At 33.4% G+C, this 24,570-nt stretch overlaps 2 protein-coding genes, 1 long non-coding RNA gene and 1 pseudogene across 4 annotated transcripts; 3 read left to right on the plus strand and 1 right to left on the minus strand.

Annotated features, from left to right (window-relative positions):
• The first annotated feature begins 74 nt into the window (after nucleotides 1-74).
• Nucleotides 75-3,638, plus strand: LOC110718278. 2 transcript variants are annotated; one of them, XR_002510889.1, is made up of 5 exons: nucleotides 75-661; nucleotides 835-1,049; nucleotides 1,732-1,866; nucleotides 2,086-2,194; nucleotides 3,371-3,638. It is a non-coding gene; the product is annotated as an uncharacterized LOC110718278 (long non-coding RNA). The 2 variants fall into 2 exon arrangements; XR_002510891.1 differs by lacking the exon at nucleotides 2,086-2,194 and having other exon boundaries at nucleotides 84-661.
• An 836-nt stretch (nucleotides 3,639-4,474) lies between these two features.
• LOC110718288 lies at nucleotides 4,475-5,821 on the plus strand (annotated as a pseudogene).
• Nucleotides 5,822-7,308: 1,487 nt separating this feature from the next.
• On the minus strand, nucleotides 7,309-8,850 carry LOC110718297 (putative RING-H2 finger protein ATL69). Its single transcript, XM_021897141.1, has one exon. It carries the CDS (start codon nucleotides 7,953-7,955, stop codon nucleotides 7,371-7,373), a length of 585 nt encoding a protein of 194 aa, XP_021752833.1. The 5' UTR covers nucleotides 7,956-8,850; the 3' UTR covers nucleotides 7,309-7,370.
• Nucleotides 8,851-10,470: 1,620 nt separating this feature from the next.
• Nucleotides 10,471-13,530, plus strand: LOC110718306 (40S ribosomal protein S30). Its single transcript, XM_021897152.1, has 3 exons — nucleotides 10,471-10,622; nucleotides 10,745-10,882; nucleotides 13,264-13,530. Exons 1-3 carry the CDS (start codon nucleotides 10,619-10,621, stop codon nucleotides 13,308-13,310), a joined length of 189 nt encoding a protein of 62 aa, XP_021752844.1. The 5' UTR covers nucleotides 10,471-10,618; the 3' UTR covers nucleotides 13,311-13,530.
• The last annotated feature ends 11,040 nt before the right edge of the window (nucleotides 13,531-24,570 follow it).

Below are 24,570 nucleotides of genomic sequence, written 5' to 3' on the forward strand. Positions count from 1 at the left end.
AGGCTGACCAACTTTTAGTAAGGGGCATAAAAAATGTCAGTTACAAATAATAAGTCAAACTTTATAGACCTTATTAATTGTAAGGGGCTTTATTAAGGCCGGTTACTAATATTAGCGCCCACCACTCACGCTTCACTTTGATTTTTTTGTTTAAAAAAAATTTAAACAAAAAAAATAGTTTTAAAAAAAAAATAGTTGGTACTTGCCTACTAGTCTGCGCTTCTTTTGCCTACACACCTTTATTTACTTTCTTTTTTTTGGTTTTTACTTATCCCCAATTCCCAATTTTACAGAAAGAAAACATTGAAGAACCCTAACTTCTTACTGACTTCCTCTCCCCTCACTCTCATTCAAGGACCGGCACTGCTCTCAGATCGACGTTGGCCGCACTCCGCCGACGGCCGACCGGTGCTAGCCTGCTTGCCTTTAGCCTTCTCTGAGTTCTCTCTCTTCGACAAAGCAAAACTCTAGTCTCCAAGTTTAGTTTTTAATTAATCTATTTTTTTTTAATTGTTAATTGAAATTGTGAGTTCATTCATTTGTGAATATGTGATTTTCTGAATGTAATTTATTTTGACGGATCATTTCCTCTGAAACTGCTCTACTCCTCCAAAACTGCTCCGGAGCTCCTCCAAACTCAATCATGGAAGTTATCAACAAGGTACGCCCTCGATCTCCTCCTAATTTATTTATATTTTAATTAATTCTGATCTAACCGATTATTCAAGAAATAAAAATATGAAATTCTAGGGTTTGTTTTCGCCTTTTTTTAAATTTAATTTAATGGGTGTTTAGGGGTTTCATTATGTGATTCTTTCAAATTTGGCTTCGTAGTAGCAGATTGGGGGCAAGGGGTTCGATCGCAAGAGAGAGAAACCGGAATATGTAATTCCTCACCATCATTGGCGAGTAGTGGGATGATTTCGAAATCGTTGTATGTAGCAGAAGAGCACGTTGCTGCTGGGTGGCGTACTTGGCTTGTCGCCGTTGCAAGGGGGTTATCTAAGGGTGGGTCCGTAGCGAGATGATTTATTGAGAAGTTAAATAAGGTATAGCTCAATGTATCCTTTGTAATTTTTTCCTAGTTTTATGAATTTTAAATTGATTGATAAATTAACTAACAATTAAGAAATTGGGTATTTGTTTAATGCATTGCATTTGGGCATTCATACAAACCAACAATTACGATTTATATATAGTAATGGGAGTGACTTTTTTGTTTCATTTGTATTTGGTTGAGTTTCTCCTAATTTTGTCTACGTAGTACTTTTGTTACAATGCAAATTTAGATTTAAATTTCTGTTTTTTGAACTTAATCTACAAAAAAAAATTAAGATTATTGTTTTTTATGTATAGTTGCATTGTTGTATATTAGGTGTATTACTTGAATTTTCATGTGTGTTGATTAAAACTGAAGAGTTTATCTTCTTGTTGAAACAGAACTTGTTCATCAAATTTGTTGTGTAAAGGAAAGCATGGTGTTTCCTTGAGTTTAGACGAGTAGAGGAGAGTTAAGGATTCATGAGAGTTTAGATGATCTAAGCACAGACTTGGTAGAATATATCTTAATTATCAGATGCATCAGTAAAAGAGCGGGGCGTTTTTATCATTGCTTTATCTGGTGGTTCTCTCATTGTCTTATTGGGGTATTCAATCTATTCATTGCTCATATTTTACATTATTCATGCCTTTTGGTTAATTATTTGTGTATATCATTTTTTGCCAAAACAGAAAACTTGCTGAAAGTGCCTTATAACAAAACTATTGATTGGGTTAAGTGGTATATTTTTTGGACTGATGAGCATGTGGTAGAAAAGAGCCATGCTGACAGCAATTACAAGCTAGCAGGACAGTCTCTTGACCAAGGTCCTTTTTTGCCCTCTTAATTTTCATCTATAGCTTCTTTACTTTTTGAACTGAAAGTGTTTGCCCTGCTTTGAAGCAGATTCATGTATTTCCTTGGTGTCTTCTTTTATTGTTATTGTACTTGTTTTATTACCTTGGAGCTTCATTTTGAATTTTGAAGCCCGCCTGTATGATTGCTATATTTGTGTACTGTGTAGTAATTGTGCAAGTTAATTGCAGTTATTGAATGCTCCTATTTTGTGGAACTGGCTTCATATCTGAGGACCTAGTTTGCGGGTTTTCTTGGAATAGTTGTAAGGCTAAATTAATGAGTGACCATAACTCTAAGGTATTCTTTTGTCATTTTAAAGTCCAAATTTACTGTAGTTTATGCGGTGAAGGATTGCTATCAAATCATACTCTTCAGTATTTTATTTCCTATGTAAAAACAACTGCATAAAATGTACAGATGAGGTGTTGTGTTTAAGCTTAGACTGACATGTTAGCTTTATGGTTTTTTTTGTTTCAGTTCCGATATAACTGTCATCAACTTATCATAATAGAAGGATCTATAAGTCATGAGGCTTTTGCAAAATTACAAGAATCTAAGAAAAACTCTATGGAGAGCTTACTCTTATTCTTTTCTTTGATGCTTGAATTATAGGGTGTTGGTTGCTGGCCATAAGTTTATTAGTTTATCTTGTCTCTTTGAAATTCTCTAAGATCATAGAAACTCTCAGGAAGCATAGTAATTTTCATGTTATGTGTTGTTACTTTGTTGTATGCCTAGACATTTTGTAAAATGCTGCTATATACAATTTGAATGGTATTGGCATGGTTTTGAATGGTTTAGCCTATCCTTTTTTTATTTGGGGGAGGGCGGTGTTCATATGCAATTTATTGATGTAATATTTGCAATTTTTCAGGGGCTAGTCTTGTATTCTTCCATGATATGTATTGCATTATATTCTTGTTCTCTCATTCTATCTCTCCAGATAAATGATGTCCATAGTTTCGAGCTCAATATGCTTTCTTCACAATTTGCTGAACTTTTACACCTGCCTTTTATAATCTTACACGAGAAAATATTTTTATAAACCATGTTATTTATTCATATAACTTGAATTTGCTATCTTCTTTTTTCCAGCCTTTGTTGATGCAGTTCTGTTTATTTTACAAAGGTTATGCTGTTAAGGGGACAGTCCTTGTTAATCAAACGCTATAAAGATAATTTGTTTTTATTACATACAATGTTCAGGTTGGAGTTCACTAGAGTTTTGAGCTAGTTTAGGCACTTAGATTCATCAAGTTAATTAAATAATTTTGCAAAGAATGATTTTCCTAAGTGTATGTCGATGTTTGATGTTACTTGAATAGTCTCCCTCGGTTTTGTTGCTTATTTTTTTATAATATCCCCTAAGTTTGATGCATTGACCATGTTGGTAGAGTTCACTTGGTGACTGTCTGAAACAACCCTTTTTTTAATTTTGGCTTTTATTTATGTATATATTTCTTTCCTATGCAGGATTCTGTCGTAATATCAAGTGCTCAGTGTGAACTGCTACAATCCATACAGAACAGTCAAATTTGTGAAGCAGACGGAGACAAAATTGACAAAATCGTCAAAATTTGAAGGTTGACCATTGTATCAATTAACTAACTAGGTTTTTTTTTTTTAATTTTTTTTTAGTTATAGAGTATTATTTAGTGTGAATTGTGAGAGAAATATTTGTAATTTACACAAGTACATCAATTCAATATAATTTACAAGATGTCGCTTAAAGTTGGTCTTATATTGGTTAGATTGATAGTTATTAACAATTGATGGTCTTTATATTAAAAATATATATATATATATATAAATGTAGTGTACGGATGGTGGCAGTAGAGGAATTTGCTACTGCTACCATTTAAAAAAAAAACACTTTTCGTAACTAGCGTTAGGCTATGCCAGTGACAAATAATGCTTTATTTGTTAACGCCAGTTACAAATAGTATGCTTTTTAACTTGGAAAATAGCTTATTTGTAACTGGCGTAAGGTTAAGCCAATTATGAATAGTACATTATTTGTAACTAACATTAACCGGTTACAAATAGTTTTCACTAGTTGTAACGGTGGCATTCGCAACCAACAATGCCAGTTACAAAAAGTCAATTTTGCCAGTTACAAATAGCATTTTTTCTACTAGTGATTAGATTGATTATATTAATTAAAATTTTACATTAACGCACTTATCTACTCAAATTAGTACTTTTTTTGACAAGAATATCAAATAACAAAAGTAGTATAACAACAAAACACACAAGAAAACAACAAATACATTGAGTGACAAGCTTCACAAAAGGAGCTAAGTTGATGGACTCCGAAACAAGTGGTGATTAGGGGTGGCAATTCGGGTTAGCAGGTTGGGTTCGGGATCAGATTTTGGATCGATTTCGGGTTTTGTTTAGAAACTATAAAAAATAGTGTAGAATTTAATATTATTACTAAATATGAAATTTGGGTCAAATCGGATTGTATTCGAATTGTTCGGGTCCAGTTCAGGTTTCTCTCAATAGCTTCGGGTCAAGTTATCGGGTTGGATTAGAGATTGCCACCCCTAGTGGTGAAACTAGACGTTGCTACAAGCCCACACGATCCACCCTACGACCTACAAACAACTACAGTCAAACTAGGACCCTTCAAAAAAACATGATACATACGGAGTAGTATTTAAGATTTTGAGTAGAGTGGCTAAAAATACTACGTACAAAAGTCAAACCCCCTATCCCTTTACTCTCCCTCCATTTTCAATTTCCACTCTCCCACCAACACCTACCAATGAACCCCACAATCACCGCCGCACCAACAACCGAAGAAGAGCTACAACAGCTAAAATCATCCCTTCCTAAAGAACTATGGTTCAATTCTTACCCCATGTATTTTTACCAAAATTGTTGGAATATTATTCTTGATTCCACCATTTCTTGTCAAAATCATTTTCAAGCCCAAGATTCTGATATTTTCATTGCTAGCATCCCAAAAACTGGCACAACTTGGCTCAAGTCCTTAATTTTCTCCATTTTTAACAGAAATAATTACCTAATTTCTGAAAACCCTTTACTTAAACACAACCCCCATGAATTAATTCCTCAATTAGAGTCCATAATTTATGCTAATCCACAAAACCCAGATCTCAAAACCCTAGAAAAAAAGTTAGATTACCCAAGAAGTTTAGGGACCCATCTTCCAATTCAATCACTACCCACTTCAATTAAGACCTCTAATTGCAAGATTATATACATTTGCAGGAACCCTTTTGACACTTTTGTATCATCTTGGTTATTATACTTGAACTATGATGAGAATGAGAGTGTAAAAGTGATATGATTGATGAATATTTTGGTAAGTTTTGTGAAGGAAAATTCCCATTTGGCCCTTTTGAGGATCATGTATTGGGGTATTGGAAACAGAGTTTGGAGAATTCAGGGAAGGTTATATGTTTGTAAAATTTGAAGATTTGAAGGATGATCCTAAGGGTCAATTGAAGAAATTGGGGGAATTTGTCGGGTACCCGTTTACGAGTGAGGAAGAACAAGGTGGTAAAATTGATGAGATTATGAAGTTGTGTAGCATTGAGAAGTTGAAAGAAGTGGAGGCTAATAAAAGTGGAAGAGTTTATTCTTTTATTGAGAATAAGTGGTTTTTTAGGAAAGGAGAAGTTGGTGATTGGGTTAATTACTTGAGTCCTACAATGGTGGAAAGGTTTGAGAAAATAATGGGTGAGAAATTTGCTGGTTATGGGTTGAAATTATGATTGATTATTGTTGAATTGTATAAATTATGCTGTGTGTAATATGAATGATATGAAGATGTATTTGTTTGTTGCTTTGTGTTATAGTATTAAGTAACTATAATTACCTATGAGTTTGCCTATGGTAATTTTCTAACATATTATAAGTGAATTAGGGTCTAGTCTCTTTAGATTATTTTCAGTTCAGTTCAGCTCTAATAAGTTCAGTTTAGTTCTTAATTTCCTTCTCTCATAAAATATTCAGGTCAATTCATCTCCAATAAATTCAGTTCAGTCAATCAGAACAAGCCTTTAGAAATCACATTTGAGTCAAATTTTTGGCAAAGAGGGAAAATAAGGTCTGGTCTAGGCAATGGACTTTGTGTTTGATGTCCATTTTCAATAATTTGGGCTTATATTTTCTATTCCTAGCTTTGGTGTCAATAGTTTTATTTCCCAGCAGACCCATAATTTCAAGTAGCCACCGCGAAATGGCCTAACTGTGTTAGAGATGGTAAACTACAAAGCTTACATCAGGTTTAGGTAGAAGGTGTAGCAAAATGTAGGGAAGTCGTTTGAGGAGCCACCTGACTTGATGGTCTTATCTTATTTCTGCTAAGAAAATCTAGATCGGTTCATTAATAAAATGAAGAACCCACGTTTTGGGCAACAAAATCTTACCCATTAAATTTGTTAGGTGATCCATAACCAAAACATAAATGCAGGTCAAGGCTCCAACGAGCATCCTATGAATAGACATCAAACCAAATCTAACTTGATTACGAATCCGCCGACAACGTTTTCTCTATATATTTCTCTGAATTGGAAAACTCACTTACCTAGTTACCTATACAACTACATATGTTTTACCTCCCTACATTTTTGCTTGCCTATCAAATTGTGTCACAACCCAAGTTACAACAATTTTGGGAAGGAGGATCATTACATTATAAGTGAGTGACAGTGTTTCAATTAGGGGCGTCAATTCAGATGATTGAAACAGGTCTGATATGGTCAGGTCGGGTCAATTTTTAAAGTTAAGTCATACTAAACTGTTATGTTCACGTGAGTCCAAATCTGAATCAAATATTTTTTGGATCGGTTTTGGATCGGTTCGGGTGTGCTTTTGACACCTCTAGTTTCAATGCGACGGTCATGCCAGGGCAATGACATACTTGCTGATTGTTGATCGGCTATCGCGACCTCAAACAACTAGCAAGGATTTTGATTTTAAAAAATCAACTTCAATTTAACTTGATTGGCTTGAACCTAACCTCGCCTCTAGTAAAACTACAATGTACCGATGTATTGTTCCAATGAACTGGACATAATTCTATTAGTCTAGCAAATGTAATTTGATTACTGATTATAACACCATAAAAATTAGGAGTACCTAGTTTTCTCATTAGTAGCCTAAATCGTAGCTATACAAAGTAATGGCTATTGAATCATTTCACATGGTGTTACCTAGCGCGCTAACAGTTAGTCATTTAGCCAATACTACGGGACACTGCTTTTTGGTCACCATCTGACAAGAGTACATGATATGAATACAGTTAAATGAAAGCAACATGTAAAAAAAAGCATTAAATTTGAATGATCACCTACCTCTTAATAATCAACAAGAAACATTTATCGCATTATAGGACTATGTATACTCAGCAAGTCAGTATATATGTAGCCGCTAAATTTATACCACATAATTTTACCGTGCAATCCCCAAAAAGAATACCTATATCATTGATCATCCGTTATCTAGGATGAAATGCTAGCGGAACTAGCTCGGACAAGGGGGTCCCACTAGGCGTGGGACCCACTGAGTGCGAGTTCCGGCAAAGGGGACAAGTAGGGCTCATCTTAAGCCATTGATCAATACAACCAACATGAAAACAATGATTACAATCAGGCATACATCTTACAGTTTGTTTGGGCTTATATTCAGACAAGCAAATAGAACATGGGCCGTTATTGGGCTTAGGGAGCCTCTTGCTCTCACCCAACACCACTTCCGGGTATGACACTCCCTTTTTGGGCTGCATATCTCGGCCCACTTTTAACATAACCGGGCCAGGCAGCCCGGTTACTATAGGCCTGGGCTGCCTATCCCGGGTACCGGCACTGTTTATATTGTCGTCGTCGCTTTCAATTGTGGGACGGTGTCGGGTGCTACCGGATGACTTGATACGGACGCAAGCATAGGAGGCGAGCATGATGGTGGAGATGAGGACGAGGATGCTAACCGCGATCGCAATGCCATAGCCGAGGCCGACGCTAGAAGTGGTTGTGATAGAGGTGGGAGGAGATTGGTGTGGGATGGAAGGGATTGGTATTGACATGAACTAACTCATGAGATGAATGAAAAAATAAATGTACTAGGAAAATATTGTTATGTAAGACGTGGGAGTAAGTGTAGGAAATAAGTGGTGAATTTTAGGAGGGTTATTAAAGTTTATGTTTGTATTTTTTTAATATATGGAATTATAAATATTAAATAAGGTAGTTGAAACTTAAAAAAAAATGAGAGAAAAAGAGTGTGAAAAGAAAGAGGAGTAGTAATTAAGTAGAGGAAATGGTGGAGTAGGTGGTGCTTGCTTGCTTAAGGCCCGCCGGGCTCCACGGGAGGATATAATAAAAGAGGCATTGGAGTTGGTGTTCAACACTTGCAACTTGAATAGAAAAGTGTTATGCTTTTAATGTGGGTGGTTTCAAATCATCTTATGTCATGTTATGGATGTATATGAATATATATGTGAGCTCCCTTCATTTTAGATTTCTAGGCAAATACTAGTACAATTCTTATGGGGATGTATGTGCATAAGTGCATTGGTATCTTAACGAGTCAATCTTATATATTATACTCCACTTGCCCTATATTATGATGCCTATTTTTATTTGACAAAAGCTAACGAACGTCCTAAAGGTGTTGGATAAGATAACCATAAGTGAAAAATTAAGATAAGATGAATATTACTTACACCAATGATGCGTGATTTCGACATGCTTTTTAAATTAACTAGTTATTGGCCCGGGCGATGCCCCGGGTCATTATAAATTTATTACTTTAATTGAACTATATATATTTTGGCTTGTTTGTCATTGAAAGCTTAAGAGGTATTTTTATTTTTATTTTTTAAATGATAGCTTAAGTAGTTAGTTGTTTGTATGAGGTGGTTTGACCCTCCATATAGGGTAAATGATAAATCATCCAATGTGAAAAAAAATATATATAACTGATAAATCAAATATATATAAATGTCAATATATATATTGCTCTCTCCGTCCCAAATTACTCGCAACGATCTGATTTTTTGCACTATTCACACAACTCTTTTTGACCATCTTTTTTTAACACAAACTTTTAAAAAAATTGGGTGTACAATAATTATTGTACATCCATTATAAAGATAGCGTAAAGTGATTAAAAGTTACCCCTGAAATGCATAAAAGTTACCCCAATATGCGTAAAAATAACCAAATTCAAATAAAAATTATATACGCTTTATTAGTAAAGAATCACATTTTAAATGACTAAAAATCAATTATTAGTGATTGAATGTAATTAAATTACCTTTATAAAACTTTTCTTGTTGCCTAATTATATAAATATTGTATTATGTTTAAAGTTATCCAAAAAAGGCAAAAAGTTACCCTAAAATTAGCTAAAAGTTACCCTTATACTGCTCGATGTACACTAATATTAGTGTAAACCGGATGTATACAAAAGTTTTTGTTTTTTTAATTAATATATGAAAATCAATGTAATCATGTAAGATGTTGTTGGGTCTATTTTAATGTATAGTTTCTTAATATAAATTTTTTATAACTTATATAAATATATAATAAAAGATATCAACGGTCAAACATGTGCATCGACAAGCGTGTCCAGTCAAAATGTTGAAAGTAAACTGGGATAGAGAGAGTACTCCATAATGCACCCTAAAAAATTACTCTATAATTACAATTGTAATATATATAAATCAGAACTTTTACTCTATAATTACAATCTTATGAATTAATGCATAAATATATGGAGTAATGTTTAGTTTCTTACAAATTTTATTATTATGCAATTATTAAGGAGTTACATTCCAAGTTATGGAAATTTAAATAGAGTGTTATGTGTATGAAGAGTTTTTCAATTAAACAAAACATTAATATATAGAGGTTATGCATATATTGAGTTTTCAATCATTAATGAGTTTGTATGATGTGGCTTCACAATATATGCCAAATGGCAAAATTGGTGACACATGGCAAAATAGCATGTCTTGCCATGGGTTTTAATGTATTGATTGATTGATATTGATATAACTATAGAAAATATTTTAAAATGTAATGTCTCAAGGACGTTCATTAGCAAGATATTAGGGCATGTGTCATATTAATTGAACCGAGTTAAAGTGAACTGAACTGATTGGAGCAGAACTGAATTGAATAGAGTAAAATGAATATTTAATGAGAAAAGGAAATTAGGAGCTGGACTGAACTGAATTGATTGGAGCTGAACTGAACTGAAGCTGAAGTGAACAAATCCTTAATCAATCAAAACAATATATAGACAAATACTACCTCCGTTACATATTATTTGCAATGATTGGACATTTTTCCTCTCTTCTTTATATCAAATCGTTGCAAATAATATGTAACGGAGATAGTATGTCAAGTTTAATTGTGTCAATTATTGTAAAACCGAGATTTTAGACTGAAAACGATCAAAAGATGGTGCCTAATTTTTGTGGATCTTGTGAAGCTGTGGACAATGTATCGAACTATTCTTTCCCCTACAAAATTAGAGTAAGCCCAATATAGGCCTGTTCAATCCAAAATGATCAATGGACCTAAATAACCCACTAACTGCTTTCAAAACCCTAAAGCCCAACTTACAATTTCATATCATTGATTTTAAAATCTCTTCTCAAATCTGAAACCCTAAAAATCCTAGCCGGCGCATTTAAGGAGAAAGCAAATCCGAAAGTAGCAGCACCAGAACAACACAACCATGGGTAAATTTCCAATCTTTCTTCTTCCATTCTTCAAAAGCTTCAATCTTTTTATGTAAACTAAAAGCTTAATTCGAGCTTTAATGGCGGATGATTTGATTATTTTTATGGTTATTTTTTTACAGGAAAGGTTCACGGTTCATTGGCGCGTGCCGGTAAGGTGAGAGGTCAAACCCCAAAGGTTGCTTCACAAGATAAGAAGAAGAAGCCACGTGGCCGCGCTCACAAGCGTTTGCAGTACAATCGCCGTTTCGTTACTGCCGGTAACCTTTTTCTCTCTCCTCTTAACTTAATTTTGTGATTAGGGTTTATTTGATTTGTAGTTTTATTTGTATTATCATACAATCCATTTTATAATATATGATTTGGAAATATCAATTAACAGGGGAAATATGTTTGAATTTATGAATGTGTTGATTTTTTTGGATTAATGGGTGTTTTTATGTGAATGATTTATAAATGTTTGCTTAAGTTTGTTGTTGAGCTAAATCTGTGGGTTAGTTTATTATGTTGGGATAGATGTGATTGATTAATTGTGAATGTTAGTTGCCAATTTGCAGAGCAAGTTCATGAATTATGTAATGATGTTATCTTGCATTGAAGGTTGGCAATATAAACCATAGGGTGATTCTCCGTGCCTTTCGAACTCTGCTCGTGTCGATTATGGCCTCGAACAAATTACTAAATTTTGCCTTTTCTAATCTAATAACATTTCCTCGATCACATATATAAAACAATCGGAAATCATTAAGTATCCTCGGCAACTGTTGCTGAAGTATATACTTTGTAGCTAGATTTGTACTCCGTATGTCGTGTTATATTAAGTGATGTGTTTAGTATATGTTTAAAGTAAGCCAATTTGCAGAGCAAGTTCATTAATTGTAAAATGATGCAATCTTGCATTGAAGGTTGGCAACAAAAATTATAGGGTGATTCTCCGTGCCCTTCAAACTCTCTTTGTGTTGATTGTGGCCTCGAACAAATTACTACATTTTGCCTTTCTGTAATATATTTATAGAAAAGTCATTCACAGAATTAATTATCTTATGTATAGGACTATAGGAGTTTGATAGAATGGGGAAGCATTTCAAAACACAGGGAAAATGGCTTTGGTTGCAAATGTGCGTTTATAGTGTTCATTAAATTATAAAGATTTCTTGTCGAATGTTTCAGAAGTTTATATTTGTTGCTAATTTGCATGTTCTATCTTTGTATGGCATGGATGTGTTTACTATGTACATATTTTAGCCAATTTGCAGAGCAAGGTCATTAATGTTACAATGATGCAATCTTGCATTGAAGGTTGGCAATAAAAATATTAGGGTGATTCTCCGTGCCCTTCGAACTTAACTTGTGTCGATTGTGGCCTCGAACAAGTCACTACATTTTGTCTGTTTATATATGCTAAGTTTGTAGATTTTTTTGTAATATATGTGTTCGTTACTTGTGGTTAGAAATTGCCTATTTGCAGAGCAAGGTCATTAATTTTAAAATGATGCAATCTTGCATTGAAGGTAGGCAATATAAAACTTAGGGTGATTCTCCGTGCCTTTCGAACTCTACTTGTGCCGATTGTGGCCTTGAACAAATCACTACATTTTGCCTTTCACATTTCAAACACAATCATTTTCTTTGTTACCGAAGATGCATCTGTTGCTTGTTTAGCCCATGCATAACGAGTGTTTTATATAGTGGTTGTGTTGTATGCAAAGAAAATGTTCTTGATAGCATATCAGTTTATTTTTGTTCATTTAACCTTGTCAGTCTTGAATAGGTTGTGTCATTTGTTTTTCCCAAAAAAGGTTGTTTAATAAGGAGTTAAATTTTTAGAGTTCATTGTTGGAGATAGCCAATTTGCAGAGCAAGGTCATTAAATATAGGTTGATGGAATCTTGCATTGAAGGTTGGCAATAATGACATAGGGTGATTCTCCGTGCCTTTCGAACTCTCTTGTGTTGATTATGGCCTCGAACAAATCACTACATGCATTTATGCTCAATTTGGAGATATTTTTTTTGGGGGGGTATGGGGAGATGGTATTTGTGTAATTACTTACAAATGCCAATTTGCAGAGCAAGGTCATTAATTTTAGAATGGTGCTGTCTTGCATTGAAGGTTGGCAATATAAACATAGGGTGATTCTCCGTGCCTTTCGAACTCTCCTTGTGTTGATTGTGGCCTCGAACAAATCACTACATTTTGTCTGTTTTTTTGCTAAATGTTCAGTATAGTTCGTTTTTGCTTTGCATATTGTATCGTTGGTTTTACACCTGATTTAAGCAAACTCGAGAGTTGATTGTTTAGTTTACAACATAATTGAAGTATCTGTGAAATTCTGACGGCATGAGACTATGAGAGTAACCATCAGTGGTGTTTATGTTAACTATGTTTTTTCAATCCGTTTCTGTGTTGCATAGAGAGGGATTTTGTTTGCTTTGTATTCCCCTTGGCAATCTTGTTCTCTTGCCATGACAAATTATTGTATACTTGTGAATTACATCTATTCGTTACCTCTTGTTCGGCATTTTGACTACATGGAAAGAAAAGTTTCTTGAGGAGTTTTGCTAATCCATGTCACTTCTCACAGTTCGATCTATGCTTGATTATCTTGTTCTGGTTTTCATTATACTACTTTTGATTTCAGTTGTTGGATTCGGCAAGAAGAGAGGACCCAACTCATCAGAGAAGTAAGAGGTTGAATAGCAGAATGTGAAGTTATGCAGCCAGTCTTCTTAGGATCTCTCAGTTTCACTTAAATTTCTTTTTTCTTTTATATTAGTGCCCTCAAGTAATGTACTTTGTGTATTCTTAAATGACTTGTTTTTATGGTGCTATTTAATCTTTAACTCTGTAGCTGGATTCATCTTTCCCTATACTTCGTAATAGAAACAATTTTGTCCATCTGATATCATCTCATATTCTCACTCCATCTTTAGGTTTTTTGATGTCCTGAGTACATTTTACAGTAATTTCACTTTTTTTTTTTTAAGTGTATCCGGCATCCAATGCAATACGAATTATTTGGCTAGTAAATAAGTAAACAGGGAGTAGTATAGGCCTTGTAAGTTGTAACAGTCTACCATGACTTAGTGCAAGCTCAAGTGGGTTAATATCATCTCCCACAAAAAGAAGAAAGATAGGAGAGTAGAGAGGAAATTTTAGTGTTATTGCTAAAAAAGATCATGTTTTCAGTTAAACAACATAGAACCAAAAACCTGCTTCATATACTTTGCTGCCACCAAGGAAACATATCGACTATTGACCTACTGTCATATCTTTGCCAAGAGTGTAATGGTACAATTGATTTAAGTTTGAACCATGAACAAAATGTTTTTTTCCTCATTTGAAGCTATTTCAAACGAGATTTACATTCAAGGACACCAGCGCGTTTTTGGTGGCCGCACCATGCGGCAGGGTGCCAAATCAGCAAATGACAAAGTAACCCCACCAACCAAGTAACCCTTTCAACCAAGTAACCCCCGTCCGGACCAAGTAACCGCTCAAGTAACCTATCTAGTAGCCCTTCTAGTAACCCCTGACCGGACCAAGTAACCCCTCCGACTACCCCTTAAGTAACCCTTCCAGTAACCCCTCAAGAAACCCCTCCAATTACCCCTCAAGTAACCTCACTTAAATAACCTCCCAAGTAACCCCTTAAGTAACCCTCGACCTACCCATGTAATAACCCCTTAAGTAACCCCCGACCTAGTAACCCTTGACCCACCACCACCCCCAAAACGCCACTAGCCTCACCCCTAGGCCAATACGCCATGCCACCACCACCACCACCACCACCACCACCACCACCACCACCATACATCAAACCCACAAACAAATATAAATCCTACCAGACCCACAACCAAATCGTTAAAAAAATTAAATCGAACAAATACCTTTAAAATTAATAATGGCTTCGAATTTCACTTCAAGTATGGCTAAAAAGAGCAAATTCGACTGTGAAAACTGTAGATCTAGAGTTTTTATGGCCGAATTTGGCCTTAAAAACATTTGAAGTAGTTTTCCGACGACAGAGAACGAGGAGTTCACGGAGTACGACGATGGGTTGGTGGAAGACATGCGTTCTTCCTTTGTAATTGCAGTTTTTTTTTTTTTTTTTTTTTTTTTTTTTTTTTTTTTTTTTTTGCAAATATACTGCCCTTTTTTGTAGAAAGGAGGAGAGAGATAAAGAGGAGATAGCTTGGTGAAGGGGATAATATGGATGGCTAACTAGAGAAGAAGAAATTAAAAAAGGAGAGAGAAAGAGGAGATAGAAGAAGAATTAAAAAAAAAAAATTATATTATGGCTTGCCGTACGGTGCGGCCAGCCACATATGAAACTTTGTGCAATGATAAGGGGCTAAGGGTTGCATTATAATGGAAAAATTAAGAATTACTCTGTACAATGTTAGAAAATGTATTTTGTTGCTCATTTTAATTACCTCACTTACACTAAGTCTTTTAAATTTATCATTAGTGTTACTCTCTTACCTTAGTAATTATACTTAGTATTTTAAATTTTAAAATTTACTCTCCCTCCCTATAAATTTCAATAAATCATGTGTTCAGCCCACTCTAAATAACCTGAAACGGAGGGAGTAAATGAACAACATAAGTTATAGAGAGCTGAGATGAAAATTGCCAGATGAAGAATCAATTATATCAAACCACTATAAAATTTGAAAATAATGAGCACATGGCCAATGGGTTAACCTGAGCTCACAGTTTGCTACTTCGCTAGTGCCTTTAGGAGTGCATCTGTGCATATGACCTACGGTCTAAAATCTGCATGGAGTATTACTATTTAATAGTGCTGCTTACTGTTAATTATTGCTTTGATTTACTATTTATAAGACTTTAACCTCCATATTATATAATGGGCCCCACATAATTTGAAATTCAGGTATTTTTTGAACGTTACGTTAGGACATATAGATTGCTAGCTTAGGTTGTGGGTTTTCACTTTGCTGCAATGTTTGATATACTGTGTAAATCACAAGAAAGAAGACATGAGGTAAACTACAAGAGCGCCGAACATTTTCTTGACTCTCCGACATTTTCTTTTGCCATAAAAGTGTAAAGTTTTTCCTTTTTAACTAGTTTATTGGCACCACCCTTTAAAAAAAAAAATACCTATTATTCACACCATCTTATCCAGTTGGAAATTTGGAAATCCACTTGTTACATAATTTAATTTGTAACTTGTGTGTAGTCTCACGTTCATACTAATTGTAACATACTTTTGATTATGGAGGATCTGTTTTCGATTGATTACATCGCCTATTAATTGAAAAAAAAAAGATCTAGTTGTATTGAATTGATCCATTAACTTCACTTTACATCACGAAAGAGAACTCACTCTTTATTACTAACTCTATTTTATTTATTCCTTCTTCCTAAATATATCGAGATCAAAATTAGGGTTAATGGTGATGTTTTTTACACGTTTATCTTTGAATATTATCATGAGCACGATATGACAAGACACATTTAATGAAGCGGGCCAAACTAATTTTATGTTGATTTTTTAACATTTCTATCTCCAATACGAACACAAACACGACATAATATGATATGATAGGTATAATTGTCATTTCTAGAAAGATTGATACGTGAGCAAGCTGGAAAAGTAGTAGGAACAAATTAAAAATAATTGGTGTGAAAGTAAATTAAAGTTGTAAACATCTACAACCAAAAGGAGAGTGTTTAGGGCACTAAAGTATAGAGTACATGATACCAGCAAAACATTTTTACATTATATGCACTAGTAGAAAAATATAAATAGGCAACTCCCTAATGGCACCGGTTCAGGCAAAACCGGTGCCAAAAACCGGCCTAAAAATGAGCAAGTTTTTGAACAAAGAGAAATGGCACCGGTTCAGCTCAAACCGGTGCCAAAAATAAAAAGGGCACCGGTTTGAACCGGCGCCTAACCAAACCGGTGCCTAACCGAACCGGTTTTTAATTATTAAAAAAAAAAACCCGCCCATTTATATACCCCCAAACCCTAAATAATGAGCCTATTCTCTGTCTCCTCTCCTCCGCCTCTTTCTCTCTCCTCTCCTCCTCTTTCCTTCTTGCTCAGGCCAATACACCATCGATCTTCTTCATTTCTATGTATTTCTGAAACTCCTCCTCCTTTCTATCACTCGAAGACGAAAAAGAAATGGAAGACAACAACAAATCGAAGACCAAAAACCGTGGGGTTTTATTTTCGTTTTTCGATTTTGATGTTGTTTTCGACTTTGATGTTTTTCGATTTCAATTTCAATTTCGATTTTGTTTTTCAAGTTGCATGCGGTTTTGGGGTTTTATTTTTCGTGATTTTCAGGATTTTTTTCGATTTTCAAGTAATTTCGATGTTTTATTTTCGTTTTTTGATTTTTTTTTCTATTTCTGGGTTTTGTTTTTCAATTTCAATTTTGATTGTGTTGTTTTTGATTTTGATTTTGTTTTTCGATTTCAATTTCAATTTCGATTTTGATTTTGTTTTCAAGTTGCATGCGGTTTTGGGGTTTTATTTTTGTGATTTTTAGGTTTTTTTTTATTTTCATTTTTTTTCAATCTCTGGGTTTATTTTATTTTTGTTTTCAAGTTTGTTTTAATCAATTTTTAATCAATTTCGATTTTGATTTTTTTTTTCAGATTTTGATTTTTTTTTTCGATTACAATTTTTTTTTGTTTTCTGGGTTTTTGTTCGATTTTAATTTTTTTTCGATTTCTAATTTTTTTCTGGGTTTATTCGAATGTTGTTATATTTATTTTTTGGGTTTTTTAATCGAATTTAATTTTATTTATTTTCTGGGTTTTTTTAAATCGAATTTAATTTTATTTATTTTGTGGGTTTAATTCTTTTTTAACTGTTCTGGTTTTTTTTTTTCTTTTCAACTCATTTTCTTTTTTATTTTTCTATTTTTTGGAATTTTGTTTTAGAATTTTTTTCGCAGCTTAATTAAACCATTTTAATCGATTTATTTTGGTTGTTTTAATTGGTGCAGGTACATGAATTTAGATCTTAAATTGAAGAATCAAGAAGCAAGTATATTGATTTAGATGTGTATTTTTTTATTGTGAAGTGTAAATTTTTATTTTAATTTATATTGTAATTTTTTTTATTTATGTTGTAATTTTTTTATTTTGACTTATATGTTGTAATTTTTTTTATTAATCTATATTGGAATTTTTTTTTGATTATATATTTATTGAACAGATTTGATTATATTGATTGTGATGTTCTATTTATATTTTATATTCTCATTTAATTATAGTTTATTTAATTTTTAAGTTAAAAAAAAATTAATTTTTTTGCACTTTTGGCACCGGTTAACCGGTGCCAAAAGTGGTGAATTAATTTTTTTGGGTACTTTTTGGCACCGATTAACCGGTGCCAATTTCAAGTTTTGGCACCGGTTTGAACCGGTGCCTTTTTAAACCCCTTTTTGGCACCCCCCACTTTGGCACCGGTTCAAACCGGTGCCTTAGGCCGGGTTTGAACCGGTGCCAAAGTCATTTTTTTCACATAGTGATGGTATTACTGAATAAGTATTTTGGTATTTAGATGATACCATTTAAACATAATTTGTTACCAATGCCGTGTTATTAGAGTTAGTGGACTCTATACATTAGTAGCTTATACTTTCCCCAACAAAAAGTAATATTTCATATATATGAAACTAACTTAAAGATCGACTAAAAAGAAAATTGAGATAAATATTACTCCCTCCGTTTTTAAATACTTGCTCAATTTCTCCATACGCGGAGTTTTAGGAGAAATTGAAGAAAGTAATAAAATATGGAGGTAGTGGGATAGGTAGAAGAATAAAAAATTGTATAAATTAAAAGTAGTGGAGAGAATTGGAGGAGAGAGAATATATGTTGAGCCCACTAGGTGAGAGAAATTAATTTAATATTGTACAAACTTTCCAAATAAGGAAATGGAACAAGTATTTAAAAACAGTCGGAAAATAAAAGTGGAGCAAGTATTTAAAAACGAAGGGAGTAAGAGACAAAAGGAATATACTTTTTACATACAAAGTACTACCTCTGTTAATTTTTATGTGCAACTTTGGGGTATTATTTGTGAGATATAAAATATTCCAAAGTTGCACATAAAAATAAAAATTAACGGAGGTAGTATTAATTTTTATTGGCCTGAATTAGCTAATGAATACATATATTCACGTGCAGTGCATAATACTCAAGTGGTACTCGGGAGGTGATACACATAGACTTAGTCTATGTGTTTCCCCACATAGACAATCATTAATATGATGACAACACATCATTCATGAAAAAAGTAGAGCGGGAGTTTAAAGCGGTAAAATTTGATAGTAAAGCCCGCCTTTGTAATGGAAAGAGAGGGAAATTTAGCGCTCAATGGTACCGAAAAACTTTGGCGCTAAAAATTCATGTAAATAATTATTCCTTAGCAAACCATTGATGAAAATTTAAGGTGAAAATATTTCCAAAGCACTTAGATTTGAAGGTAGGCAATAGTCATCTTCTGGTTTTACACTACACATTGACTTAGTTGACAAACTAAGGTTTTAATTTACAATTAAATGTTGTTCATGGTGATTGCAAAATGAATTGAATGTGTCATTGTTGAGGATAATGATTTACAGGGTGTCGATTGACGATGATGGGTTACAAATTTGGATTAATATAATTTAGCTTATCAATTTGTGTAATTTTAAAAAGTGTTATATTTATTTTAGTCTCACATGAAATATTTTAGTATCAATTTGGTTAATGTTGGTATCATTGTATTTAAATTGGTGATGTTAAGTGTTTTGTGTTAATTACAAAGTATTTATATCTAATGGAAAACCTGGAAAACAATTTAAAGAGAATCACTGATCTTAGTGACTTAATGAGGGTATTTTGGACTATGGAGTATGATGAGGTTGGTGCTCGTATGAGAAACGCTCCACAAGTGGGAATGACTTTATTATCAAGACAAGGAGGATTTTAATTTTAGGAATTGTAGCGCCGAGCCGAAATTTGATGGTGATGGTCGTGATAGAAGATTAAAAGGATTGTTGAAGGTTGATAATGGACGATGAGGTTGGGTTTTTGGTGTAGATAGGTAGTTTTCTGGCGTGGGTAGGGGTTTTTTGGGGTCGAGGTTGGGATTTCGAGGTGTTATTATAATGTTTTCCGGCGCGTCAAACAATAGAGGAGGCGAGAGGAAGAAAGGTCAGGAAGGAAGGTCTGGTGCCGGTTGTTTTCAGGGGTAAGGGGAGATGATCAACGAGCTGGGGGTTGGGCTGGGTCTGGGCTTCTCGATGGAGAAAAGGGATGGGTGGTGGCTAGGATGTTTTTTTTAGGTTTTTTTTCCCTTTTATTTTTTCCTTTTTTTTAATTTTTGACTAATCATGTGCTGACACGTGGATTGGTTACTTGCTACAACAAGTATTGCTCTATGGGAACGAATGTTGGAGTTCCAAGAAAAAGCACATTAAAAAGATGGAGATTACGAAAATGCGCATGTTAAGGTGGATCAGACGTGCGGGAACACTCTAAGGAATAGAATCAGAAATGAGGTTATTCACAATGCAAGGAATTAAAGTAGGCGTGGCAAGCATTGTAGGGGAAATTGTTTGTGTTGCTTTAGGCATGTAAACCATAAATCTGAGGGTGCATCGGTACGAAGAGTGGAAGAGAGGGACCGTGGAGGTGTGGAGGGATTAAACAAGGGAGAGGGTCGGGAGACCGAAAATGACGTGGTTGAAATGAGTTAGGAATGATATGAAATATATGGATTTGCACGAGGATGGCACATTGGATAGTAAAGGATGGAGGAGGAAGATTTTTGTCGATGATTACACAGAATACATAGCCTCTTTCTAGCATTTATTAATCACATAATAAAAAGAAAGAGGCTTTTAATTTAGGGACGAAGGGAGTACATAATAAATTGAAATTGTTCGATGGTAACCAAAAATAATACTCCCTCCGTTTCATAATGTTAGTCCCATATAGAATCAATCACATAAAATAAGAAAACAAATATATTTGGAATCTAACATTAAAGTACAACATAATTCATAATTAGTTTACCTTATTTAACTTTTTTGATTTTTTAATTAGGAAAGCACAAGTCATAATTGCATAATTTAAGGTAAAAATTTCCTTATTTAGAGTTATGTCATTAATCCACAATCAATTAATTCCAAAAAAAAAAAAAATCAAGATATAAATGAAATATATTCAATATGGGTAGATCTTTTTGAAACGCCCAAAATAGTATATGGGACTAACATTATGAAACGGAAGGAGTAATAAAAATTTACAACATATTATTTGATTGGACTAATTTTATTATAAGTTATTAAATTCAATAAATCCTATATGAATTTATTAGACCTAAAACTTATTTAATAAAGGTGAACAAAACGTAACGTAAATTAGTAAATTACTTTAATAAATCATAGTTGTCCAATAATCAATTCTATGTAATTATTGCCTCGATTTTCATGCTCAAAATCTTTTCTGTGTGCCAAGAAAATTGCTTGGATTTTTGGGGTCATTTTAGGTCTTAAGATTTAAAGTTAGAGAAATAACTAGCTTAAATCCGTGCGATGCATAGTTTTATTATTAAAGTTTATACTCCTTCCATTTTTAAGCGGTATCCCTATATAATTTAATTTTCATTTGCTAATATAATTTGATAAGAACTTAATTTTTCACATCTAATCAGATGTAATTGTCTGGTTTGATCGAACATTGACCTTATATGTACACTAATCTAGATAATTTCATTATCTTTAATATAGTGAGATTTAAGTGGGGGTATAAGTATTACACTTTGATCGGCACATACATTTAGATAAATTAATTGAATTGAATTTAATATAAAAATATGTAAGTAGAATATAACGTATTAAATAATTACTTGCTCCGTTCTTTTTTATTTGACCCGCTTTGACTTTTGCACTGTTCACCACCCCTCCTTTGACCGTCTTTTATGAATCATATGTAACGGAAAACATATTTATGTGGGATCTTTTTGAATTCGTCTCAACAAGTACTATCATAATATATAACTTTTATAATTTTTACTTATGGAGAATTAAAGTTATTGATCGTTAAAGTTTTGCATCGACAAGCGTGATAAAAGAAACAGATTAAGTAAAAAAGAACAGAGGAAGTATAAGATAGGAATCATAGGATAAAATTTATATGATAGGTATCATAGGATGAATTTTATAAATTATAGTTAGTGGAGATATATTTAGTTGTTATGAGGAAAGAGAAAAATAATAATAATAATTAAAAAAGAAGTATAAGTGAGAAAAAACCTGTGTGGACATTGTTCACAATAAAATTATTAAGGTCATATATTTATCGAATTACTGTACTCATGGAAATACTCGATTCATTAAATCCATAATGATTGTTAATACATTAATTAACCCAAAAGGCCTGATTTATATTTCCATGTTTATGAATCCATGGGCTCCTCAAAATTTTCTTCTCTCCAACTTGGTTTTCAAATTCTCCCAACGAAAGTCAATTGTCTCACGAATCGTATCCCTATTCTCTTTCCACCAAAGTTATGCTCCTCAAATTCTCATGGCAATTCAAAACAACAAAAACTCATCTTTCACTACCTAGTTCTACAGAAAAGCAGGGTCTCCACTCTCCTTAAAGTATGTGGCTTGACCAAAGCAAAATTCATACACTCCTCTCGCGTAGTTTATCATCACCAAATATATATATTTCATCAATTCTCCAAGTACATTCCTAATTTGATCATAAGGTTTCTCAAATAAACACTCATTGGTTGCAAAAATTGAAGGAGATATTAAATAATAAAAATATAGATCTTACCAATAACCTAAAGCACCAAATAAATAATAAATAACATCATTAAATAAGCATAACCAAATAGTCACATAATTACATGCTTCATATAATGATCATCCATACATACACATTACATTGCACAAATCATCACAAATTAATCTATATTGTATTCTTTAATCCTTACACATGATTCTAGGTGATCACAACACCCAAATTTAAATGATTATATAAAACATATACAATTAAATATAACTTGCATAAAAACTAAATTCAAAATAAATGGCACCAAGAATTAAATTATAATGCACATAGAAAGAAATCATCTGTCCTATATGCCCTTCTTAAGACTACCCAAATCTCACACATAAAATAAAATAAATAATACTAAGGTTCAAAGAATAAAATAAGTACGCAGATTCAACTAATTTCAAAAATAATTAATAACATAGTAATTTATAAAAATACATATATTTTATTTAAACTGCCGAATTATTTTAATTAAAATAAAATAATTTTTTTGAAATTAAAGTTTAACCTTAAATTACGTCATAAAATCCAGAATCATAAGATTTAAAACGTTAGGCGCCCAAAAACTTTTAAAGTAACTTTAGTGGTAATTAAATCGAACCTAAGCTCTCAGATACCACTTTGTAACACCCCAATAATTCTCTCTTTAAACCTGTGAGGACCCTGAACATTATTCAAGAGAATTACCGGCGTGCTACCGCCACGTGTTCAAACGTTAAGGCTTTATCAGAAAATAGCAGCGGAAAAACTAAATCAGTTATAAATAAGTTTCAAAACCAACGAATGAAACCAAATTAAGTCATACAACTTGGAACCATTAAGGCCCTTATTCAAAACCCAATAAAAGTAGTAAGTGATTAAATTCAGTGTTCAAATAAATTCAAACCCAAAAGAAATAGTGTCGAATAAAATCGAATTAAAATAAATTCAAACTTGCAAAAGAAATAAAATGCAAACAACCAACTCTCTACTCAAGATCCCACAACCCTGATGAATGCTGCATGTGTAAGAACCTGTGATAATTCTGCTCCCCAATATTACAAGTGTAAAAATTGGATCGTCACAGGGTCATTGAAAGGCGAAGGCCATGACCAAAGAAAGACACACAAAGCACGCAATCAGCAAAGCTGAGTACATACAAGCTGCAAAATAAATTAAGAAATCCATAACATGCTACTAATAATCAATCATCATGCATCATTAAATTATAGACTCAACACACGACTCAACTATTTATATTACTAAGACTCCATTAATTAATAATAGGTAAATCATTATTTTTATTCATTGGATTACGCAATAGACAAGGTTGTCCAACCCATGCTCCATTTGGAACATCAATAAAAGAAAAACCCCATGCCTCCTTTCGGAAACATCAATAAACATCCAACGACCACGGGCGCGACTCCGTGACCATGGTTAGTATGAGATCTCACCTAACTCCTAGTTTTGAAAAATATTTGAAATAAGAGACTCGTAGATCAGACGGCCTCGAGAAAAGTACACGGCTAATACCCCATGTACCCCAACCCCTGATTGTCATTACTCCAGAAGTGCACCAATCCAGAGTTTTATTGCTCATCCATCTTTCACTTTACGTGATTTACAGGTTTAGACTTGGTGATGACTCATATGCATAACAATACAATCAATCCAATATCAATTCAATCAAGTAAAACAACTTTTCAATTTCAATTCTTGATTTATTAGTGGCAAGCAACATTTATTATTTATTCCTTTACTACCTCGGTGTATAAACACCTTGAGTGCATAAGGCACCCCAAAACCTTAACCTCGTCTTAGAAGACTTAAATTCTTCCTTTACTCATCCTGCTTGCATAATCATGAATGAGTAATAAATTAATCATTACACCAATCATATACCTTTGCCTCTAAGCGCACCTTGCATAATTAGAGCACAAATAATACTTGCAATATAAAATAGTGCACGTCATACGAAATTCACAATGTATAACCAAACAATTTAACTCAGTCATCCCTATACATGATACTAAGTTCTCGATCCGTCGTCCTTAAACATGCACCTAAAAGAAAGGTTTCGTAACTTGTATGTACCTTGAGCAAACAAATTGGTATGCCACTTTACTAACTAGAA

Source organism: Chenopodium quinoa, unplaced genomic scaffold (genome assembly GCF_001683475.1).
Source record: "Chenopodium quinoa cultivar QQ74 unplaced genomic scaffold, ASM168347v1, whole genome shotgun sequence".
NCBI lineage: Eukaryota > Viridiplantae > Streptophyta > Magnoliopsida > Caryophyllales > Amaranthaceae > Chenopodium > Chenopodium quinoa.

Excerpts from the sequence above, each read along its gene's own strand:
- LOC110718297 (XM_021897141.1), bottom strand. The coding sequence starts at position 7,955 with ATGTCAATACCAATCCCTTCCATCCCACACCAATCTCCTCCCACCTCT.
- LOC110718306 (XM_021897152.1), top strand. Across the intron at positions 10,883-13,263 it reads TCGCCGTTTCGTTACTGCCG|TTGTTGGATTCGGCAAGAAG; the intron begins GTAACCTTTTTC and ends TTTTGATTTCAG.